A 21,743-nucleotide genomic window follows, 5' to 3' on the forward strand; every position below is an offset into this window, starting at 1 on the left:
CACAGCGACCTGGATGAATCTCCAGATAATTATGCCTAGTGAAAAAAGCCAATGCCCAAATGCTATATATTTTATGATCCCACTAATGTGACATTCATAAAATGACAACATTATACAGATGGAGGTTCCCAGGGATTAAAGGGGGTGCACTGTGATACATAATATTGTTTTGCAAGATATTACAATTGGGGAAACTGGGTAAATGAGATCTCGCTGTATTATTTCTTCCAACTCCATCTCAAAGTAACAAGCTTAATTAAAACAACAACAACAACAACATGTAAACTCTGATGACCGGCTTGCTCATATGGCCATCCTGGGAGGCAGGTGAGAGCGGAGCAAATCCGTGAGGACGTACACGTGGCCAGTGCTGCCCGAGGCTTCCCTGGGCCCACTGTGTGCCCTTGGGCCCCTCCCTGTGGGGCCTCACCACCCAAGGCTGTGACATCCTGCAGGCAGCCTTTGTCTGTCCCATACCCCACATCCGCAGCATCTGTGTGCCTCTTCCACCTGAGTCTCAAAAAGCATCAGCTATCAAGGACGTTCTCTATGCCAGGGACAGCCGGGCAGCCAGGCAGCTAGAGTCCTGTGGGTGAGCTGGTACCACTGTCCCATTCTCTACCCCCATCTCCCCTCTGGAATCGCCTTGAGCCATAGGCAATATATGGAAAAACCTAGAATGCCGTCTGTCACCACTCTGGCACCAAGACCACTACCGTTGGCCCCTCTCCATTTTTGGCGTCCCCCCACTCCTTGTCACAGTCGTCTCCTCCCTGGGGTTCCAGGAGGCCCTGCCTGCTTCCATCCCCCAAACAGGGTCCCTTGTCACATCCTGGTGTCCGACAAAGCCCGGAGCCCAGGCCTCTCTGTCTGTGAACGCCCCTTTCCTTGACTCTCCCACTCAGACCTCGCTGAGAGCATTTGCTGTGTGCCAACTCCTGGGAGTGCCAGGATGCCAGGAGGGAGCATGGAAGGGGCTCCCAGTCAAGACTGGGGGTGCCAAGATGAATCTCAAGGGAGGAGGCATGGAAGGGCTCTTGCCAAGCAAGGGGAGAAGAGGAAGGCCGGGGGCAGTGCCTGGGCTCATCATGGCAGGAGGTGTGTGGCCTGACATTAGGCTGTATGGATAGAAGCCAGGATGGGTAGGTTGTGATGGTCCTCAAAAAGGTCTTTGAAGATGGCCCGAGGCCCAGGCTGGACACAGGAAGGAAGGCCCACTAGAAGGCTGGGTGTGCGGGCCAGGGTGGCAAGCCTGGGATGAGGTGGGTCTCAGGAATCCCCAGCCCCCGTCTCCGGCTGGTTCCTCTTGGGAGAAACATCAATTCGGTTCTTTGCCCATTTTGAAATTAGGTTGTCTTTTTGCTGTTGACAGTCTCTGGGTTTTTTTGTTTTGTTTTGTTGCCATTTGGATGTTTTAATTATCTTTTAAAATATTGTACAGTGAAAAGTAAATACACCTTCTCATCTGCCAGACAAAGCTGGCCCCCCTCCCCTGGGGGACCTTGTCACCCCCCCATACACACCCCTGGTTCTACTCCAAAACCTTCCCCGGGCCTCTTACCCACTTATACCCTTACTATCCCCATCTTCCACAGTGATGAGGCCCCAGAAATGGGGGGTACAGGATGGGATGAGGGATAGCAAGGGAGCCCCCCTGAACTGTCAAACCTGGGTGGGTCAAGAGCACCCCGCACCAGCAGGCGGAGGATGGGGTTGTTCAGAGAGATCAGGGCATTAGAGGATAAAATCACATCCAGTCTGATGGGAAGGAGAGAGGCTCCCCTCACCCTGGGGGTAGGGCGGGCAAGAGGGAGGGGGTATGACCCCGTTACACACCCCTCCACTACCTCCCCAGGTTGAGGGGGGACCCAGGCTGCTGTGCCACCCCCCTCCCCCCTAGATAAGCGCAGCTCAGTCTGGCCTGTGAGGGCCATGATGTTGGGCAGCAAGCAAGATGAAGGGAAGGACATGGGCTAGAGGTTTTATGAAACCCCATTCACCAAACTACCCAACCCCAGGGAGGCGGAGAGCTCCCCATTCTCTGAGGGGCCCTTAGGAAGCTTGCTGACAGAGTCGCCCTTCTGTCCTGAAAGACAGTTCTCTGAGGGTTTGGTGCGTTCCAAGGAGGGGGGCCTTCTGGCAGCTCTGAGACTCTGCTTGGGAGATACAGTCAGCCACAGTCAGCGGCTGACGGTCTCCGCCGATGGAACCATCCGTCCAGTTCCCACAGTTCCAGCTGCAGCGGCTCTGGTTTCTGACACTGGGCTCTCGACTCCTCTTCCAGGCCATTCTCTGTCATGCTGGGCCCATCAGATTCCAGGCCTCCATCCATGACAGTCCTGTCCTCATCAGGGCGGCACCTGGCACTTGCCGCGGGGGAGGCGTTCCCCAGGCTCTGAATCAACCGGGGGCTCTAGCTCAGATGTGTCCAGTAAGCTGTAGGGATTACTGTCTGGATCTTTCAGCTCTGAGCTGATAGGTGAGGCATTGTATCTTGTGGTGGGCCGGGAGGGCTGGTGGGGGTCCCCTACCCCCGCTCCCAGTCGGCTGCCTCCGGCTTTCTTCCCCCCAGGTTGGGATCTGGGCTCCTCCCTCTTCTCTGATTTGGTCTCAGAAGCTGTGGATGGGTCTGAGCTGGGGCCATAGGCAGGACAGGCCGCCCTGCCCTGACCGCCCCCACCAAGTTGGTAGCTGCCCGCATAGCTTCCGCTAGTGTGGAGAGAGGCAGAGAAGCCCCGCCCACGCCCAGGAGGGCCAAAGCCCCGCCCAGTCTGCCAAAGCTGGTCCTCAAATCTGCAGCCTCTCTAAGCGGGTGGCTGATATTCTCTGGGGTGCCCGTGAATATGAAAGGAACCATCCCCTCCTCCCCGGGGTTCTTCTTGTCATCATCACCCACTATAGGAAGGCTCACCACAGCAGATTTGTCCACAAAGAACTTTCCTGTTCTTTCCAATCACTTTGCCAGCAAGGTTCCTGGGCACTTGCACGGTCAGAGTCCTCAGAAAACGCCAGGTGGGGGCACCTGGGTGGCTCAGTCGTAGGGTGTCTGCCTTTGGCTCAGGCCATGATCCCAGGGTCCTGGGATCGAGCCCCGCATCGGGCTCCCTGCTCGGCAGGAAGCCTGCTTCTCCCTCTCCCACCCCTCTGCTTGTGTTCCCTCTCTTGCTGTCTCTCTCTGTCAAATAAATACATAAAATCTTTAAAAAAAGAAAGAAAGAAAAGAAAGAAAGAAAAAAACAAGAAAGAAAGAAAGAAAGAAAGAAAGAAAGAAAGAAAGAAAGAAAGAAAGAAAGAAAGAAAGAAAGAAAGAAAGAAAGAAAGAAAGAAAGAAAGAAAGAAAGAAAGAAAGAAAGAAAGAAAGAAAGAAAGAAAGAAAGAAAGAAAGAAAGAAAGAAAGAAAGAAAGAAAAAGAAAGAAAGAAAGAAAGAAAGAAAGAAAGAAAGAAAGAAAGAGAAGAGAAAAGAAAGAAAACGCCAGGTGGCTCAAGCCTGTGGGCACACCTCACCGCCCTCCCCATAGATGCGGAAAGTGCAGGTCTCTTCACCCAACTCAACAGCAGTCACCCCAGGTACTTTTCGGGTCCTGCTGGATGGTGGCACCGTGAGTCCCAACTGCCAGTCCCACCCGGCCCTCTGGCACTGTGAACCCCTCCTGGCAGGCCGCCCCCGTTGCTTACCTGTCTCTAAGTGCTTCTTGGCCTCTTCACTGCGGGACAGTAGCAGTTTGGTGCGCAGGCTTCAGAAATGCACATCACCAGGCAGGGGTACACGCTTCCCAGGAGCTTCTGTGGCTGACAATGAAGAGCTGCCTATTTGTGATGTTGAGAAAGATGCAGTTTGCTCCCAACGCTTTCTTGAACTCTTTATGGCCATTTTCATTGGAGCGGGCCTCTCTCAGATTCTCAGGCACAGCCATGGTAACCTTGAAGAAGCTGCCTTTGGTTGCCAGGGGATTGGGATTCACTGGCCGGGGCCCTTCCAGGGTGACAAGCCCATTGTAAGTGGCATCACATGCAGCATATTCGATGACATAGAAATCTCCCTTCATTACCTGCACCCGGGCAAGCCACCAGCCTCAGGGGTCCTGCTCAGTGACTCGAGAATGAACTTCCACCCCATCCCTGTGATCTCTTTATTAGAATCAGCTGGAGGTGGTAGCCATTCATCCCCCCAAAGGAACATGTCTCTCACTCTGTCAGTTGTTTTCAGAGTCTTCCCAGACATCCTTCACATCCTTGTAAACGCCCCCTTGGAGCCATGCACCTCGACGGGCAGTCCGGGCTGCACGTCCCCTCCGGGAAGGCCAGGATGCCCGGGGGCAGCTGCAGTGGTGTGAGTCCCAGCTGGGCCAGGCCCCCGGCGTCTGAACAGTCTCTGTTTTTGATCCTCAGAATTATCCGGAATACCAGATGCAGCCCAAACAGACCCCCTGGGTATGGATGGGGAGGTTGAGGCAGGCCTGCTCCAGACAGCAGGACGGCTGGTCCCTTGGCCTGGGGCAGGGCCTCTGAGTCCTCAGAGGTGCTCCGGCTGGACCCCTAGTTAGAGCAGTGTCTGTTCTGGGAGTCATGGACCCCCACCCTGGGTCTGCTGGGGTTCTGGCAGAACTTTTGATGCTGTCTTGGCCACAAGGCCCACACCCGGCATGCTGGTCCTGCTCCCAGCAGCATGCAAGTGGGGAGACCAGCCCAGCAACACCCAACAGATGCATGTCGTCATCCTCAGCTCTACAGACTATAGGGTTCCCTGCTCTTCTGGGCCCTGATTTGGCCAGCATCCGCCCAGGACCCCTCTGCCCTGCTCCAGGTGGCTCCTCTGGCCTTTGTGCCCAACGCTTGTGGCCCATGCCCTCCCCCCTGGCCTGTGGGCAGCATCCTCTGGGGGCCTGTGGCATGTTGACCCCCGCAGTGTGAAACCCTGGGGTAGGAGGCTGAAAGCCACCACTTTGTCCTACCTGTGCCATACAGCTGGGCAGGGCTGATGGCTGCTGTGGAGGCAAGAGGCACCCTCCGCCTGAGGCCCACAGCTGCCTGGGAAATTCCAGAGGGAGGACCAGGTTAACACATTACCTGTGTGTCCTGCCAAGGAGGCCACGTGTGGCTTCTCACCAGGCGAGAGCATGAGGCAGGACTCACTCTAGGACACGCCGGTAACTGTGAGTGGTTGGGAAGTGTCGTGACTGTAGAAATGAGCCTTTGGCAAGAGCTTGAAGGAGGGGAGTGAGTCTGAGTGATTCCTTTTTCCTAGGGGTCCCACTTCCCAGATCCAGCACCCAAATGGCACCCTGGTGATGCTTCTTTGGTCTGAACCCTAGCCAGAAGCACTGATGCTTGGTGGCCAAACCCCATGCTTCCTGAGTGCCATTCAGAGCCACTGGTGATGTCGAGTGGCTCTTCTTTCCTGCAAAAGTTGCCCAGGCTCGGGGGCTCCATCTCCCACTGCTCTTCCATCTCAAGAAGATCCTGATGGTGGTTCCCGTCCGCCTCAGAGGAACTCCCCAGGCTTCACTTTAAAGAACATTTGGAGGGGCTCCTGGGTGGCTCAGTCAGTTAAGCATCTGCCTTCGGCTCAGGTCATGATCCCAGAGTCCTGGGATTGAGCCCCGTGTCGGGCTTCTTCGAGCCTGCTCCTGCCCCTCCCTACTGCTCGTGTGCTCTCTCTCTCTCTCTCTCACTATCTCTTTCTGTCAAATAAATAAATAAAATCTTAAAAAAAAAAAAAGGAAGAATCTTTGGACTGGGGAAGAGGCAGTTACCAACTTCAGCACAGAGCAAACTGCTGGGGCACACAGACCTTCCTGCACACATTATCAAGGCTGGCTCTAGCTGGCCACAGACCTTAAACATTTGGCCTCGTCCAGTGGAAGGAGTATGGAGGTCTCCTGGTGTATGGCGGCTGGTCTGTCTCCCACCAACTGGGAGCCCCCCTTGAGGGCAGTACAAGGCTCTCTCTAGTCTGCTGTCGGTGTGCAAAGAACACCCAGTGGGGATTGGCCACCTGGGAGCAGAGAGGAGGCAGGGAGAGCCCTTGTCCTCCCCCTGGAGGAAGGAGCAGATGCCCACCCAGGCCTCAGGGATGACAGCTCCTTTAACCCTCTACCAACCCCCAACCCTGGCTCCCACCTTAGCTGTGTGCCCAGCGTAGGCAGAGGGATCCTCCGCAGCCCGCAGCCAGCACAGTGGATGGGGAGGAAAACCCGAGTCCTTGCCTTTGCCTAGCTGTGGCCAGTCACCAGAGACCTTGGAAACCAGGTGACTGACGCCCACTCTGAGGGCCCAGCCAGTGAGGGACATGGCTTGCTTGGCTGGATGGCAGGGGCCAAAGTCCTCCCTGCATCCTGTTTATTCTGGGGGGATTTCCTGATCTGTCTGGGCCTGATGCTCACATGGAAGACCCAGGAGCTGGGGTGCAGTGGGGAGCTGGAGCCAGCCTTCGGAATCCCAACCCTCGGCCTTCTCTGGCAGGAGAGGCAGGTCACAGGGAGAGGGCAGGAAGCTTCCCTACTTTGCAGATTGCTCCACATAGCCGTGATCCAGCCGCACACTCTGCGTTTCACAAGGGATGCCTCTGGGAGGGTCTCCATGTTGGCACATTTCGTGTCTCTACCTTAGGCTTCTCCCGAGATTGCGGGGCTGTAGCAAGGACCGAGCCTCAGAGGTGCTAAGACGCTTCGGAGGAGGTTTTGTCTCCTGTTGATCCCCGCTTGTATACCTCTGGAGGGCCCCTGGGGACGACGATGGTCAGGCATCTCTTCTGTACTGAGTCACACTGCACTCTGGGTCCCTGTCGTTCCTGCTCCTGCCCTGAGCTGCTCTCTGCATCCTCTCCCAGAATACTTCAGGGGACTGGGTCTCATCGGATGTGGCTGGAGGTCCATGCCGCCCCCCACTGACCCCTGCCAGGGAGAGAGCTCATTGCCCGCTGCTCCGGGTCCCCAGGTCCCCATGCGGGCTCACTGCCTCGGAGTACAGGCGCCCTTTGTAGCCCTCCGACAGCTGCCCAGTGAATGGGGGACTCGGTGTGGACCGTGGCTCTGCCCCACTTGGAACCCTGCTCTGTCCCCTGCAACACACAGGCCGCTTTTACGGCAGGGGCAGCTGCTGTGGATTCTGCTCTGACTGATCGGTGAGGAAGACAGGCGTGTGTCGTGACCCTCTTACATTTTTCTAACAAGGAGATCAAGAAAGGCCTTCTCCAACAGCTCCTCACTGCATACACATTTCCCTGTGAGACAGCCGCCCCCAGAGCTCCCGGGACCCATGCACCCCACTCAGGCAGGTGGGGATGAGCTGTCCAAGCAGCAGACGCACGGGGGCACCAAGCCGCAGGATACACGCATGAGAGCAGGGTGGCCCTTCTGACGGGGAGTCGCAGGGGCAAGGGGTAGTTTCCGGTCTTCTCCCGGGGCTGCCTGAGCCAGAGCAACACCGCCACTAGGACCGGGTGTGGAAGCAATGCCAGCCAGCGGACAGAGGCAGGGGACAGGAGGGCGTCTGGTCACTGAGCTGATGGAGTTCAGGGTCAGACAGGACTGCCTGGCTGGGGCCTGGTCAGGGGGCAGGGCCGGGGGCAGCTCACACCTCTTTGCTGGAGTGAGGCCTGGGCCAGGAGGTCCTGCGTCCAGCTGTGTGGTCTCACCACATTGTGAACCTCTGCTTCTGGTCTGTGCGCGGGCCGAGACACCCATCCCCAGCAGGCATCGGGGCTGCCCCAGAGACGGCCATGTAGGTAGGGGGAGGGTGGGCAGAGTGGGGGTAGAGAGAATGAACTCACCTTCCAGCAGACCAGCAAACCACCGTCTGAGACCAGGGAGCTCAGACCATCAGCAGGAGTGGAGGAACCACTTGACCCTGGCCCAAAGCCCGGTGCACAGCCCCAGCATTGCATACTGAGGAGTGGGCACCTCAGGAAGGGGACATGGGACACTGGGGTACAGTCCCCCAAGCCAGAAGTTGGAGGACGCTGCACACAAGTGTCCAGGACAGTGTGGCACGAGGGAAGGGAGTGGGCAGGGCTGGATGTGGAAGCTGGTAGAGCAGGTGGGAGAAGGGGCAGCATCAAGGTGGAGAGAGCAGAACCCTGAGCGGAGCACCATCCGTTGGCCAGAGCAGTAGGTCCTTTCCTCGGTTCTTACTTAACGTGATCTTGGCCTGCTCTGCACACTGCTCCCATACTCAGCGACAAATTCCTGGGAGTGACTTAGGAGTGTGTCACCTGAAGCAAACCTCTGAACCCTGGCACCTGCCTCACTTGCCACCCACTTGTCCTTCCGTCACCAGCATCGTGGTTTACTGTGAGGCCATCTCCCCTCCTGTGTGACCACACTGATGTCCACGAGTTTGTGGAAAGCGGGAGGGAAACACAGCATGGGCTGAATGCAGCATCTTGAGAATTTCTTAACTAAAAGAATTTTTTTTTTTCTGGAAAGCATCGAGCTATTTGTAGCCCAAGTTGGTTGAACAGATTTTTCTGGGTGTAACTTATTTTTTCACTCATTAACTTCTTTTCCTTGTGAATTAAAAAGTAGCATTTTTTTTCCACCCAGGAGTGTCTTATTTACTTCTCTTTGAACCACAGCCAGCATTTTTTCCGCCTGTTGGGGAAGCAGACTCACTCGGGGAGGCCACAGCCCCTTACCTAGGTTAATGCAGTGTGTCCAGGCAAGGCCCTGCCACGCTGGCTCCCTCCCAAGGGAAGGAGGTCTTATGCTGTCCCATCTAGGGGAACTGGAGGCACAACCCACCAGCACCTCCCAGTCCTGATTTCTGAAATGTCCCAGGCAGATATTTGGCCTGCCGGTCAATGGTTACTGCCACCCCGAGGGTCTCTCAACCAGACAGGGGACAGGTCTGGTGTGTCTGTGGTGGGACTATTTGGGTCTATCCCCTGGACTCGGTCCTGAGTGACCACAGCCCCAGAGCAAGGAGTGAAGTCCCCTTCCCCCTTCGAGGCCAGCAGCCTCTGGTGACCCTTAGGATTTCACAGAAGGCATTGACCCAGGCCTGCCCTTGACACCTTCTTCCAGGGAGTGGCTCTGGTCTTCTTTCCATCAGCTCCACACTGCTCCGTGCCTCCACTCCAGACTTAAAACGCTGGTCCCTAATCCCATAGCATTTCTGTACATAATCTTTTGGAGTGCACTTACCTTAAGACGTGTTTGTGCGGTACACCTTGTTCTTGTTGTCTCCTGTCTCCAGAATTGTTTTAAAGCCTATGATTCCTGTACATGTGCACTTCCCACCCTCAGCCTGAGCTATGCCCTTGACCTGCAGCCCACTCCCCTCAAGGCCTGACCCAGGGCTGTCTGGAGCCCCGAGGGGGCCCTTTGCAGGAACATATCTGCCTTATCGAGGACAGGTTCCTGCCTCCTCCTTTGTCCCCACAAGCACAGGCTTGTACAGGTCAGTTCATGCTAAATGTCTGTGTCAGTTTTCACCAATTGAATCATTTTTGCAAAGCACCCGGCCCCTGAGATGGGGTTCCCACCGAGCCTGTCAGAACTGATGAAGCCTCAGGAGTCCTGTCTATCACTTCGAGTGCCCCCTCCCTGCCCCATTCCTTTATCCACAACTCCAAATTCCCCCAAAGCTCTGAAACTTAAAGGTGTTCAAAACTCTGTAACAACGCCAGCCTTGAGCTGATGTGCAGCCCTGTATTATGGCCTTTATTTATTCCAGTTTGTGTGAATAGCCACGTTTCACTACAAACACCTTAATGTATTTGATTATGAGGTGCAGCCGCAGGTTCCAATGAGGTATCACGTAATGTACGAGATATGTGACAAATTCTGAATTCCAAACACATCTGGCCTCGAGGCTTTGGATGAGGGGTTGGATCGGTGGAGTGTCTCCACACTGGTCACACTTCTGGAGCAGGTGGAGTTCCCAGTAGAGGGGAAATGGGCTTTTGCCACCGAATTTGGCAGAGCAATGATGGCTTTTCATTTACTGAGCAAACACCACTGTGCTAGGTGCTGGTGATTCAGAGACGGAGGACCCCACGGACCAGCAGAGGGACCAAGGGGCACGCAAGGGGCTGGGAGAGAGGAGGATTTCTTGCGTGTGGAAGGTACAGCAGCCATCTCTTTTTAAGGGGGGCCTCGCCTAGGGAGCTGGTGACCTACTGGCCTGTCCCTTTCTGTGGGACTCAAGACTCTAGATGTGCCACCTGGGAACTGCATTCCAGGGAAGCCAAAGGTACTTGGGAGTGTGATAGTACCAGAAGACAGGAGGCACTCATGCTTGTGAATCCTGCCAAGTCATTGAAGGTCTGGGGCCTCAGCTTCCTCCTCTGTAAATGGGGTGCTGGCCCTGATTCTGCCTTCAGTGCCACTGACTGCCCTCTAGCACAGAAGGCTGGGATCTCCCTGCCCCCTTCTCGGGATGGTAGCAGGTCTGGCTGTGCATCTGCAGAGCAGAGGGTGACGGGCTGCAGAGGGGAGTGGGAGGGCAGGCACGCTTGAGGTCAGGCCATGTCCTGTCCCAGATGTCAGCTGAGTTACTCTTCAGTAATGATCCCAGAAAATAAGCCAGGAAGAGAGAGGAGGGACAATTGTCCAAGGGCTTGGCCTTTGCGGCTTGCCCAGGTGTATCTTCTTCCAGAGCAGGTGTGCACAGCCCTGAATAGGCTGTGGAGGACAGCTTTGGCGCTGGCCCTGCGCCAGGCATCCGACCTTCCGTGCGGTGACCATCACCTTTCCTGCTGTGGCCAGAAGCAGGACTCCCCGGGGCCAGCACCTCCCACGTCCAGGGAGAGGTGAGGAGGGGCTGGAAGGAGGCCGCCAGGCCCCGGGGTGGGGGTGGGCGAGGGCAAGTATTATGGAAGGGCCACAGGGAGGGAAGGTCAGAGGCCGAGGCATGGACCGGGGTCCCTCGAGAGCTAGGCAGGCGGCGTCGGGGCCCGTGCACGGAGACGCGAGGTGGGGCGGGAGACGGGCAGCCGCCACGCGGTGGGCGGGGGCAGCGCGGGCGTCGCCGGGTTCCCCAGGGCGCTGGCGGGCGGCTGGAGGCGAGGGCGTCGCCCGGAGGCGGAGGGCGCGGGGCCGTTGGGGGGCGCCTGGGTCCCCGCCCCCGCCGGCCGCGCCGGGTCGCGCGTGGGCGCGGCGGGCGCCGATTGGCTGGCGGGCGCGCGGGGCGGGGCGGGCGGGCGGCGGCGGCGGCGCGGAGGGGCCGGTCACCCCGCAGCCTGGCCTCGGCCTCCGCCGCTCGTCGCCTCGCCCCGCCCGCGCGCCCGCCGCCGCCCGGCCCCCCCACCCCCCCCTCCCCGCCGGCGGCCACCATGAGCACAGGCCTGCGGTACAAGAGCAAGCTGGCGACCCCAGGTGAGCCCGGCGCCTGCCCGCGCGCCCGCGCGCGCCTTTGTCCCCGCCGCCCGCCCGCCTGCCTCTCACCGTGTCTTTCCTCTCTCCCCCGCCCGCCGGCCCGGACGCGGACCCTGACCCGACCCCGACCCTGCAGAGGACAAGCAGGTACGTGCGCGCCGCCGCTCCCCCCGGGCCTGCTGTCACCCATTGTGGCACCAACGCTGCCGGCGCCCAGGCGCGACCCCGCCCCCGCCGGCCGTCATCCCTCCCTGTCGCGATAACCGATTGTCAGCTGGGGCAGTGCCGCCGCGCCTGGGGCTGCGAAGGGGAGCTATGGGCGCCAGGGCGCTGGGGGCCTGGCCCTTGACCCTTACAGCACAGGCGCCCCTCCCAGGCTGGGGGGATGGGCCGGGTGTCCCTCTCCCACTGATCCAGCTCCAGCATATCCTCCCTGACCTGGCCTTGGGCCTCGTTGCTGGGGGTCCTGAGTGGGGGCACAGACACTGGCAGGCCACAGGCTGGGGAGGGGTCTGTGTCCACCAGACAGCGCCTAGAACCTGAGCAGCCCCACCCCACTCTTGTGCATCTTCTGCCTCTTCTTCCACACACACCAATTTGAGTGGGCTGATCTGTGGCCAGGCCTCTTCCCCAGACTGGGAGCCTCCAGGGCCTGGTCTGGGTCTGAGTCATGCCGGTGCCCAGTGCGGGTCTTCCAGCCTAATGGGTACAAAGAGGCTTGTGGCTTTCCAAAGGGGCTGGCCTGGTCCCTACCCTCCGGGAAAGCAGGACGGGACAGGAGGCTGACCTGGGCACCCACTGTGGAACCCAGCTGAGGCTGGGGTTAAACAGAGCTGGGAGACCCTGAGAGTGGAGTAGGGGTGGGTAACCAGGTGGACAGGGGGCTCTGGGGCAGCCCTGCTGGGGGCCTCTCTGGCTTGAGCTCAGTCACGTTTGGGGGATTTTCTGGACCCAACTCTGGCACCAAGGTAGCCTTGGCAGCCCTTTTCAGGGATAGGAATTTACACAGTGGGTAGATGCTGGGTGGAACCCTGAAGTCCTGGCCCAGGGTGCGGTGGCAGCCCCAGGAGCGACCCAGCAGGTGGGGTGGGGGCCTGGAGTCACTGGCTCCTAGGTGCCAGTCTTCTGGCAGGGACACACCCAACCCTGGGACAGGTGAGGCTCTTAGGGAGGGGCCCCTCAACCTCCCCCTGCTGGCAAGGGCTGCTTCAGGGAGCCTGAGCCAGGAGCTGCCTTCCTATCAAGGCAGGTCAGACAATGCCTGAGATGCAGGGACACATGCTGCCAGGCTATTGTTTGAGGGAGAGAGAGAGAGAGAGAGAAGGCCCGGGAGACCAGCCCCCACAGCTTCTCCTGGGCCTGCAGGCACTTGGAGTCACTGGGCCCGGCAGCAGCTGCCCAGTACCACACAGGGACCCCCTCCTGCAGAGGTAGGAATTCCTTCAGGCCTGTGTCTGCCCATCCTTTGTGGTCGGTTAGGAGGCAGCCTCACCCATCCTCTGCCCCTAGGACCAGAGAGAGAGAGGGCACCATGCAGCTGGAGAGGGGGGAGCCCTGGGAACAAAGCCAGGGAGCCAGGTGTTTGGGGCAGGCTCCCCGAGGATCTGGGGGAAGCTGGAAGCATGTGGCAGCTTCACTGTTAGCATTGTTGGTGTTACTGAGCTTTAGTCGCTGTGAAAGAGGACCGGGGGGAGCTCTGGTGGCCCTGGCCCCCATCCTCTGACCCCCACCCGTCTCAGGCAGCGATGGGGCTCTATTGGCTCTGGCGGCTGCTTCCAGAGCTGACTCTGGTGATTCTAAGAATGGAAATGCCTCGAGAGTCTCAGGCACCAGGAGGAGGTGGGCGCAGCTGTGTCTATGGCTCAGGAAGCCCTGAGGAATATTTGTTGTATTTCATGGGCCAGAGAGAGAGGGTGGCAGGGTCCCTCCCTTGGAGCTCCCCCAGGGAATCCACAGGCCCTGTCTGGGTGAGTTCGGGTGATGGGGCTGGCGGGTTGGGAGCTGGGAGTGAGACTCTTGCCCTCCTGACTTGGGCCTCCCCAGAGGCTGTGCCTTACCAATGGGGAAATTGAGGCAATCTGGAAGCGACAAGTTCCATTAGCCACCGGGCTGTGCAGTGCTGAGGCTCCTTCTCAGCCTGAGGCCCAGACCCAGGGGTGCCTACCTTGGAGATGCCTTGAGCCTGAGATGCCAGCCTGTCTGGGTGGGGGCTAGGCTGAGGGGCTGTGTCTACAGTGGGCCTCCAGGTAGAGGTTGGGTGGAACTTGGTCCAGGTTAGCATGGCAGAGGGCTGAGGCCAGTATGGAGGCTTTCTCAGGTCAAGGACTGAGGGCCCATCAGGGAGAGCTGAGGGAGGTGCCCCGTGGCTTCCCCCGCTCTCTTCTGGATGAAAGACTCTCCTGTTCCCAGTTGTGGGCCCACCCCTCCTCCCCAGGTGCCAGTGGCCTCCCGGCCCCACGGCAGCATCATGAGCCTGGACAGATAGACAGAGGCCCCTCAACCAGGGGAGCCAAGAAGGGAGGACCAGGGTGGGGAAGGGCTGGGGGGTGGCTTCTCCCCACTGATGCACAGTCCAAGGAGTATGTCTCTTCATGTTGCAGCTCCTTTTCAAGCCTCCCTCTACCCAGCTGGTACTGGCTGGTTCAGATTCTGGTGGGGTCCTGCAGGAAAGGACGAGGAAGGGTTTGGTGGCCCAGGAGATGCCTGTGGTCCCTGGGGTGGTCACAGAAGGTGAGAACTACACTGGATGGAGCTCTCCAGTCCCCCTAGGCCCAGTCCTGTGGGTCAGAGAAGGCAAGGAAGCTCAGAGGGAGCCCCATACTGGGGAGGGGGTAAGTTCACTCCACATACCCCCCCACCTTTGCTCGCAGGAGTGGTCTGGGGGCAGTTGTGGCCAGTGCTGGCTGCAGCTTCCAAGTTTCCAGAGGTAGGGTGGGTAGGCCTCTAGTGCTATAACTAACCCCCCTCCCCCGCTTTAAGCTTCTGCAAACCCGCGGGAAGGGGGAGCGGGTCCAGGCTGGGGAGGTGGGCTCTGCTGCCTCCCAGTTCCCGCGCGTCTGGGGAGGCCACGCCAGCCAAAAACACCCCTGATCCCCCGCATGCGCGCGCGCGCGCGCGCGCACGCACACACACACACACACACACACACACACACACACGCACGCACGCGAGGGGGAGGGAGCATTGCAGGGAGGGGTGTGGCCGTGGGCAGTTGGGACGCCGTGACACCGCCGGGAGGTTTCCGGGCCAATTCTGAGAGGAGAGAATTCTGAGCGGGGCCGGTACCCGCGTGGGTGCGCCAGGAGCGGTCCCCCGGCGCCCTCTGGCGGGCGGAAGCCGCGCCGCACCTGGGGGGGGACGGGACGGAGGACGGCGACAACCCCGCCCCCCAGGGCCCTTGGGTGGGCCCCGGCTTCCCCCCCCGCCCCCCGGGGGGCCGCGACGCCCGGACAGAGGCGGCAGGTCCGGCAGCGGGACTCCGCCCCCGCGCCTACGCGCTCCTAGGCTCGGCCCTGCAGTCCGCAGCAGCTTTCCGGTGGCTCCGCCCGCGGCCCAATTTCCAGGCGACTGTTTCCCAGCGACCGCACGGGTGGGGCGGTCTCGTCCCAACCCCCCCCCTACCCCCGTCAGCGCCGGAGAGGCCCCGCCTCTGGTTCGGGTGCGGGAGCGGGGCCTGCCTGTGGCTGCGACGCCGCGGGCGGCTCTGGGCGGGTCGGCAGAGGCAGAGGCATGGCACGCACGGCCTCCGGGGTCGGCGGCACCCCGGGTGGGCGACGTCCCTTCTCCCGGCCTCAGTTCCCGCGTCCGTAAAACGGGGGCGAGAACCGGGCTTCGGGGCAGTACCGCGCGTAAGTTCCTCCCGTAAGCCCGGCCGCTGTGGGCCTGACCGGGTCAGGGGTGTGAACGCGGCGATGGACTCGCTGGCAGCGCCCCAGGACCGCCTGGTGGAGCAGCTGCTGTCGCCGCGGACCCAGGCCCAGAGGCGGCTCAAGGTGTGTCTGCAGCGGGGAGTGGAATGTGGGTCAGTGTGTGTGCGCCCGCCAGGGCCCGGTACCGAGGGGCTCGGTCCCGAGGGGCTCTGGGACGTGCCAAGGACCGGCAGGGCCAGGGTCTGCAGGGGTGGGCAGTGGGGCCCCGCGGGCGGGGGAGGCTCGGTGCCGCTGTCTATAAATAGCCCCTGCTCCGCCTTTGTAGCAGCGGCCAGCCACCCCCGCTGCTGGATTACGGCCAGATGGGGCCTGCCACCCCCTGGTACACTGGGGGGGAGGGGGGAGTATTGAGAGCCCCCAGGGGGCTTCTCCTGCCTGGGGAGGGGTCTTGGTCCCGGCGCCCTCTTCCCATCACCCAAGAGAGGGCAGCCTGTGCCTGCTGCAGCGGGACATCCCAAACTCTACACACACAGACACATTGTCAGGTCTCTGCAAAGCCCCCTCACTGAGCCTGGGGCAAGGATGCCTGCCACCCCCTTACCTGCCTTTCCACCGCCAGGCCTTTGCCCACAGGCCCTCACCCCATTTGTGCCACTGAAACTCCCCACCCAGGGGACTCCGCCCTCTGCTGCCTGCATGTATGAGCCGGGGAGGGACCAGGGAATCAGACTGCCCCAGGAACCCCAGCATGCCCCTGACTTGCCCCGCCCCGGCCCCCAGGATATCGACAAGCAGTACGTGGGCTTCGCCACACTGCCCAATCAGGTGCACCGGAAGTCTGTGAAGAAGGGCTTCGATTTCACGCTCATGGTGGCCGGTGAGTGGGCTGGACTCCCAGGTAGGGTGGCTTGGGCCATTAGCCAGCCAGGCTCTGTCACAGAGGCCTCAGACTTAACCTGACTCTTCCAACTATACCTGCTGGCAGGTGAGTCGGGCCTGGGGAAGTCCACACTGGTCCACAGCCTCTTCCTGACCGACCTGTACAAGGACCGGAAGCTGCTCAGTGCTGAGGGTGAGTGGGCCCCAGGCAGCCCTGGTCCTGGTTCCCCATCCCCTGCTCTGTGACTCCTCAAAAGGTCCAGACCCTGCTCCTCTCTTCCCACAGCATGGATCTCCTGTTCAGGGTCCAGGAGGAGCGGCCCAGATCATAATCAGGCCAGGGCCAAGACACTAGAAGGAATGAGAGCAAGGGTCCTGGCTGCCCAGTGGGGGTGGGGGCTAAGAGTTGGAGAGACCCCCCTCCAGACAATGCCCCCACCCCCACAGAGCGCATCAGCCAGACTGTAGAGATCCTGAAGCACACGGTGGACATTGAGGAGAAGGGGGTGAAGCTGAAGCTCACCATTGTAGACACGCCAGGTTTCGGGGATGCTGTCAACAACTCGGAGTGGTGAGCAAAGCCCTGCTGGGGACGGTCTCTGCCTAGGCTGGCCCAGCCTCCCCTCTGGCCTCACGGACCCTCCTGTCCCCCTGCAGCTGGAAGCCCATCACGGACTATGTGGACCAGCAGTTCGAGCAGTATTTCCGCGATGAGAGCGGGCTCAACCGCAAGAACATCCAAGACAACCGTGTGCACTGCTGCCTGTACTTCATCTCCCCTTTTGGGCACGGGTGTGTGAACGGCCCGGGAACAGGCTCGGGGGGGGTGGGGGCACCCGCTGCCATGGATCCCCAAGGCTGTACCGGCCACGGCCTATCCCCTGCCCGTGTGCCCCCAAGCATGCCCTCCCTGAGCCCGTCCCCACCTGTCCCTGGGCCCCTGCCACCCCCAGTCTGCCCCTTGCCACCCCTGGCTGCTCTCTGCAGGCTGCGGCCCGTGGATGTGGGTTTCATGAAGGCCCTGCACGAGAAGGTGAACATCGTGCCCCTCATTGCCAAAGCTGACTGTCTCGTCCCCGGCGAGATCCGGAAGCTGAAGGAGCGGGTAAGCCTGCTCTGGCAGGCGGGGCGTGGGCTAGGGCTCTGGGACGGAGACCACCAGGCGTGCGGGTCCTGGGTGCCAACCTGGCCAGCCCTGGGTACCTGGCCAGCCTCAAATCTGACAGCCCTTGCCCTGCCACAGATCCGGGAGGAGATTGACAAGTTCGGCATCCACGTGTACCAGTTCCCCGAGTGTGACTCCGATGAGGACGAGGACTTTAAGCAGCAAGATCGGGAACTGAAGGTGAGCAGCCTGGTGTGGCATAGGAGGGAACTGGAGGTCAGTTTACATGGGGCCAAGCATCCAGGTCCAATCCAGTGGGGACAGGAGTCTTTTGTCTGGCCAGTAGAGCCCCTTCACATGGGGCTGGGGGGGTACAGTCCCCCAGGTCCCCACTGGCTTGTGCAGTTTGGCCCCATATTGTTCATGTGTCACAGAGCACTCGCCAGGACCCAAAGGCATAGTTGCTGGCCAGGCCTCCACTCTAACCCTACTCCTCAGTCTTCTTCCAAGGGGTCGCCAGCAGAAGGGTCTGGCCCAGGGCCCCATGGCCACAAGCCTGGCTCTCAGAATTCTGAGCTCCAGTGGGTGGCTGTGGCTTTGGGTACCCCAGGATCTAGAGTGGCAATAACCAAGCCCGACATGGGATAGGCGGCCACTGGGCCTGGAGCAGCATGGGGCCCTTGGCCCCAGCCAAAGTCAGCATCACTAACAGGAGGCACAGGCTCAGCTCTGGGGAGGGGTGGCGAGGGTAGCTAGATGGAGCCATTCCTGATGGGGGTGGTGTCAGAAGGGGAGGATGTGCCTGGTGGGCACCGCCTAGCAAAGGCCCCTAGGGTATAAGCTGTGCTGTAGCTGTGGCTTCAGAGAGGCCAAAAGAGTTGGGCAACCCCAGGATCTCTTTGGGGAGAGGCGGTTGATAATGCTGGAGGGGCCAACCAAGTGTGGAGTGCCCATGCCCCTGTTCAGCCACTAACCCCGTACTCATGCTAAGTGGACATGAGCCCTTGTACCTGCCCTCCCCAGGAGAGTGCGCCGTTCGCAGTTATCGGCAGCAACACAGTGGTGGAGGCCAAGGGGCAGCGGGTCCGGGGGCGACTGTACCCCTGGGGGATCGTGGAGGGTGAGTTCAGACATGGGGCATCGCCTAGTGGGTGGGAAGGCTCCCCTGGGCCTGCATCCACCCACCACCCACTCCTGCCCCACAGTGGAGAACCAGGCACATTGCGACTTCGTGAAGCTGCGCAACATGCTCATCCGCACACACATGCATGACCTCAAGGACGTGACATGCGACGTGCACTATGAGAACTATCGGGCACACTGCATCCAGCAGATGACCAGGTGCGCAGCCCTGACCCAGACCTGGATCATGTGCCTCGTGGCCCCAGCCGCGGCTCCCTAACAGAGGACTGGTCCTTGCTGCCCACCCAGACCTGCACTTTGCCCCAACTCGCCAGAAAAGCCCCCCCCCCACCATGCACCTTGTCTTCCCAGAGCCAACCCAGCGGCGTGGGAGCTCAGAGGGGGAGGGCCTCAGTCGTGGTGGGTGTCAGACAAACTCTCTGTTCCTCTTGTCTGGCCCACAGCAAACTGACCCAGGACAGCCGCATAGAGAGCCCCATCCCCATTCTGCCCCTGCCTACCCCTGACGCTGAGACAGAAAAGCTCATCAGGATGAAGGATGAGGAGGTTAGTAGGGCCACAGGGGAGGAGCAGGGGCTGGGGGGGGAGGGGTCAGGCCCCTGCTGTCACGTTTCTCACTCCACCCTCCACTCTTCTTGCCTCACCTCCAGCTAAGGCGCATGCAGGAGATGCTGCAGAAGATGAAGCAGCAAATGCAGGACCAGTGACCCCACTGGGTCACTGTGACCAGCCCCACATTGCCATGGATAGACTGCCAGTTTCCAGGCTGGCCCTTCCCATCCCTGGACCCCAACTGGCCTGGACTCAACCCTGGAATCATCTGGATCTCCAACAGGCCTGGGCACAACCCCAGTCCCAGAGTGACCTAGACCAGGACTGTTCCCAACTTTTCCTGACCTGACCCAGAGACGCGGGGTCACGGCCCCCAGCCAGCCCTAATTTATTCTCAGCATCGGTCCCTCCCCTCATTTGTATCTGCTTCCAAGAGGCCTAGAGAGCAGCCCCCCCACAGCTGGCCCCCTTTGCCCTTGGGAGAGCAGCAGCTAGGTTGGGGCATGACTTTTAAGATTTACCCCTGGCCTAGAATGTCATGAACTCCCAACTCCAGGCCCTACTCAGGCGGGTGGGTAAAACAAGGCAGAATAGGGGAGCAGATGCCAAGCATCCCGGACCTATTTCCCCACCCCAGTGCCGCAGAGTGGACATGGGAGTCCTCATGTGCCCACTCCCTTGGGCCACCCAGCTTATGCTGAGACCTCACCTTGTGCCGAGGTGGGCCAGGTCCTTCCTTACCTCCACACCCCCTTCCTGGGTAGCTCAGTGGGCGGGTTGGGCAACAGAAGCGCTCATGATCCCTCCAGACCGAAGGAGGGCAGCTGGCCACAGGCAAGGATTTATGGGGCTGGTGGGCTGGGACGCCTGTGATCGCCCATACTCATCACCTGTGGCTGTGGCCTGGCCTGAGGGCTCCAGGAGCAGTGGGTGGTGGGCAGCCTGGCAACCCCCTATCCCTAGACTGCCATTCCCTGCCTGTGGCTGGAGGTTCCTTCTCCCCAGCAGCACTGTTGCCCTGAATTCCCTAGCCTATCCAACTCCCACCCCCTACCCCCAGCATGATACCTTCCCCCAAACCCCATTCTCCAGTTTTGTTCGGTTGTGAATGCTGCCTCCTGTCCTGGTGACAGGAGAACAATGTTGGTGAAGTCGCAGCGGTGTCAGAGTGATCCGTGCGCCCCTGGGAGTTTGTGGGGGCGGAAGCCGTGGCGGCCTGCGGGCCCTGGTGATAGGGCTCTATCTGGGACCGCAGGGCCTGTCCCCTCGGCCGCCTCCGGGTTATTTCTGGGGGATGGCTGCGCTGTGGTCGGTTTGGCGGGGGCACTGGGGCCTGGCAGGGGCGGGACGGCCTTATCGCCTGGCTCTCCAGCCAAGGCTTCGCGCTCCAGAGCAAGCCGGGTCACCATCCTCTCGCCATGGGCTCCGGTGAGTCTGGGGTCAGGCAGGGCCCAGGCTGCGCTCCTTGAGCCGAGTCGGGTTGGGAGGCGCTGCCGGAGGAAGATTTGGGTCGGACTTCGAGGGAACTTCTAGCCAGCGCGCGCGAGATGATGGAGATGGAGAGGCTTGCGGGCAATAGGGGGCTCGGGGCCTCGGGGGTGGGGGTGGGGGGCGGGTAGCGGCTGGAGCCGGGCCCAGCGTTCCGGGTGCACAGGGACCCGCTCAGGTGCCCCACAGGCCGCCGGGCTCACTGCGGCGCTTCCCTTCCAGGGCCGCGCGGGGCGCTGAGCCTGCTGCTCCTGCTGCTCGCACCGCCCCGCCGCCCCGCCGCGGGCTGCCCGGCGCCGTGTGACTGCGCGGGGACGCGCGTGGATTGCGGGCGCCGCGGGCTGACGTGGGCCTCGCTGCCCGCCGCCTTCCCGCCGGACACGACCGAGCTGGTGCTGACGGGCAACAATCTGACGGCGCTGCCGCCGGGACTGCTGGACGCGCTGCCCGTGCTGCGCACCGCGCACCTGGGGGCCAACCCCTGGCGCTGCGACTGCCACCTGGTGCCGCTGCGCGCCTGGCTGGCCGGCCGGCCGGAGCGCGCGCCCTACCGCGACCTGCGGTGCGCCGCGCCCCCCGCTCTGCGCGGCCGCCTGCTGCCCTACCTGGCGGAGGACGAGCTGCGCGCCGCCTGTGCGCCGGGCGCGCTCTGCTGGGGGGCGCTGGCGGCGCAGCTCCTGCTGCTCTGCCTCGGGCTGCTGCACGCGCTGCTGCTGACGCTGCTGCTGTGCCGCCTGCGCCGCCTGCGCCGCCTGCGCGCCCGCGCCCGCGTCGCACACCCGTTGTCGCTGACCGCCCCGCTGATGGCAGAGCCGGCCGGAGCCAGCGAGTCCCGAGAGGAGTCCTGAGACGCGCTGAGCGACGCGGGCGCGCCGACCCGACGGAACCCTCCCGCTGGGGGCCCTCGCGCTAACCGGGACCGGGTCTCGTCCTCCGCCTGGGCACGACTGCCGAGACCAAGCCACCACCGCCCCCCCAACCCCCGGCTGCAGGCCCCCGGGTCCGAGCGCGCCCCACTGCTGCGTGCCCGCCGCTATAGCCCCGGGCCCGCGGAGCCAGGGCGGGGGGGGGGGGGAGCTGCAGCCCACAGCCCCTGCGGGGGTTCCCCCCCCACACACACCCCCGCGCCGAACCCCAGCGCAGAATAAACCCTTCTCCCTATCTGACTGGTCTCTGCGCCCCGCCACCCGGAAATTGCCCTCCGCGAACCGCAGGAAGGGCCCGGGGAGGCGGTTCCAGGGGACGCATCACATCTTTGTTCGCCCAGAGTAACTGCCGGCCAGACACGGGGTCAGCGAGTGAACTCGCCCGGATCCCTCGCTCTCCCAGAAGTTCAAGCGGAAAGCACAGATGAACTCGGACAGTGACCACACTGGAGGGTGGGGAGG

The 21,743-nt window shown here is 61.2% G+C and overlaps 2 protein-coding genes and 1 pseudogene across 3 annotated transcripts; 2 read left to right on the forward strand and 1 right to left on the reverse strand.

Moving 5' to 3' along the window:
* Positions 1–1,982: 1,982 nt before the first annotated feature.
* Positions 1,983–6,582, reverse strand: LOC113912337 (annotated as a pseudogene).
* Positions 6,583–11,202: 4,620 nt separating this feature from the next.
* SEPTIN5 (septin 5) lies at positions 11,203–20,024 on the forward strand. 2 transcript variants are annotated; one of them, XM_027577420.1, is made up of 12 exons: positions 11,203–11,319; positions 11,456–11,466; positions 15,969–16,065; positions 16,174–16,260; positions 16,515–16,638; positions 16,725–16,859; positions 17,055–17,172; positions 17,311–17,412; positions 18,196–18,292; positions 18,378–18,513; positions 18,759–18,861; positions 18,966–20,024. In XM_027577420.1, the coding sequence occupies exons 1-12, from the start codon at positions 11,277–11,279 to the stop codon at positions 19,020–19,022; spliced, it is 1,110 nt and encodes a 369-aa protein (XP_027433221.1). In that variant the 5' UTR covers positions 11,203–11,276; the 3' UTR covers positions 19,023–20,024. The 2 variants fall into 2 exon arrangements, with proteins under 2 accessions (XP_027433221.1, XP_027433220.1); XM_027577419.2 differs by lacking the exons at positions 11,203–11,319; positions 11,456–11,466 and adding an exon at positions 14,731–15,311.
* A 261-nt stretch (positions 20,025–20,285) lies between these two features.
* GP1BB (glycoprotein Ib platelet subunit beta) lies at positions 20,286–21,203 on the forward strand. The gene is made up of 2 exons (XM_027575366.2): positions 20,286–20,295; positions 20,578–21,203. The coding sequence occupies exons 1-2, from the start codon at positions 20,286–20,288 to the stop codon at positions 21,201–21,203; spliced, it is 636 nt and encodes a 211-aa protein (XP_027431167.1).
* Positions 21,204–21,743: the final 540 nt, after the last annotated feature.

Source organism: Zalophus californianus, chromosome 14 (genome assembly GCF_009762305.2).
Source record: "Zalophus californianus isolate mZalCal1 chromosome 14, mZalCal1.pri.v2, whole genome shotgun sequence".
Lineage (NCBI taxonomy): Eukaryota > Metazoa > Chordata > Mammalia > Carnivora > Otariidae > Zalophus > Zalophus californianus.

Bases quoted from the DNA above. Each gene is read 5' to 3' on its own strand.
- SEPTIN5 (XM_027577419.2), top strand. From the start codon at position 15,231: ATGGACTCGCTGGCAGCGCCCCAGGACCGCCTGGTGGAGCAGCTGCTG. The intron at 17,173-17,310 runs GTAAGCCTGCTC...GCCCTGCCACAG, and splicing joins TCCGGAAGCTGAAGGAGCGG to ATCCGGGAGGAGATTGACAA. The intron at 18,862-18,965 runs GTTAGTAGGGCC...CCTCACCTCCAG, and splicing joins TCAGGATGAAGGATGAGGAG to CTAAGGCGCATGCAGGAGAT.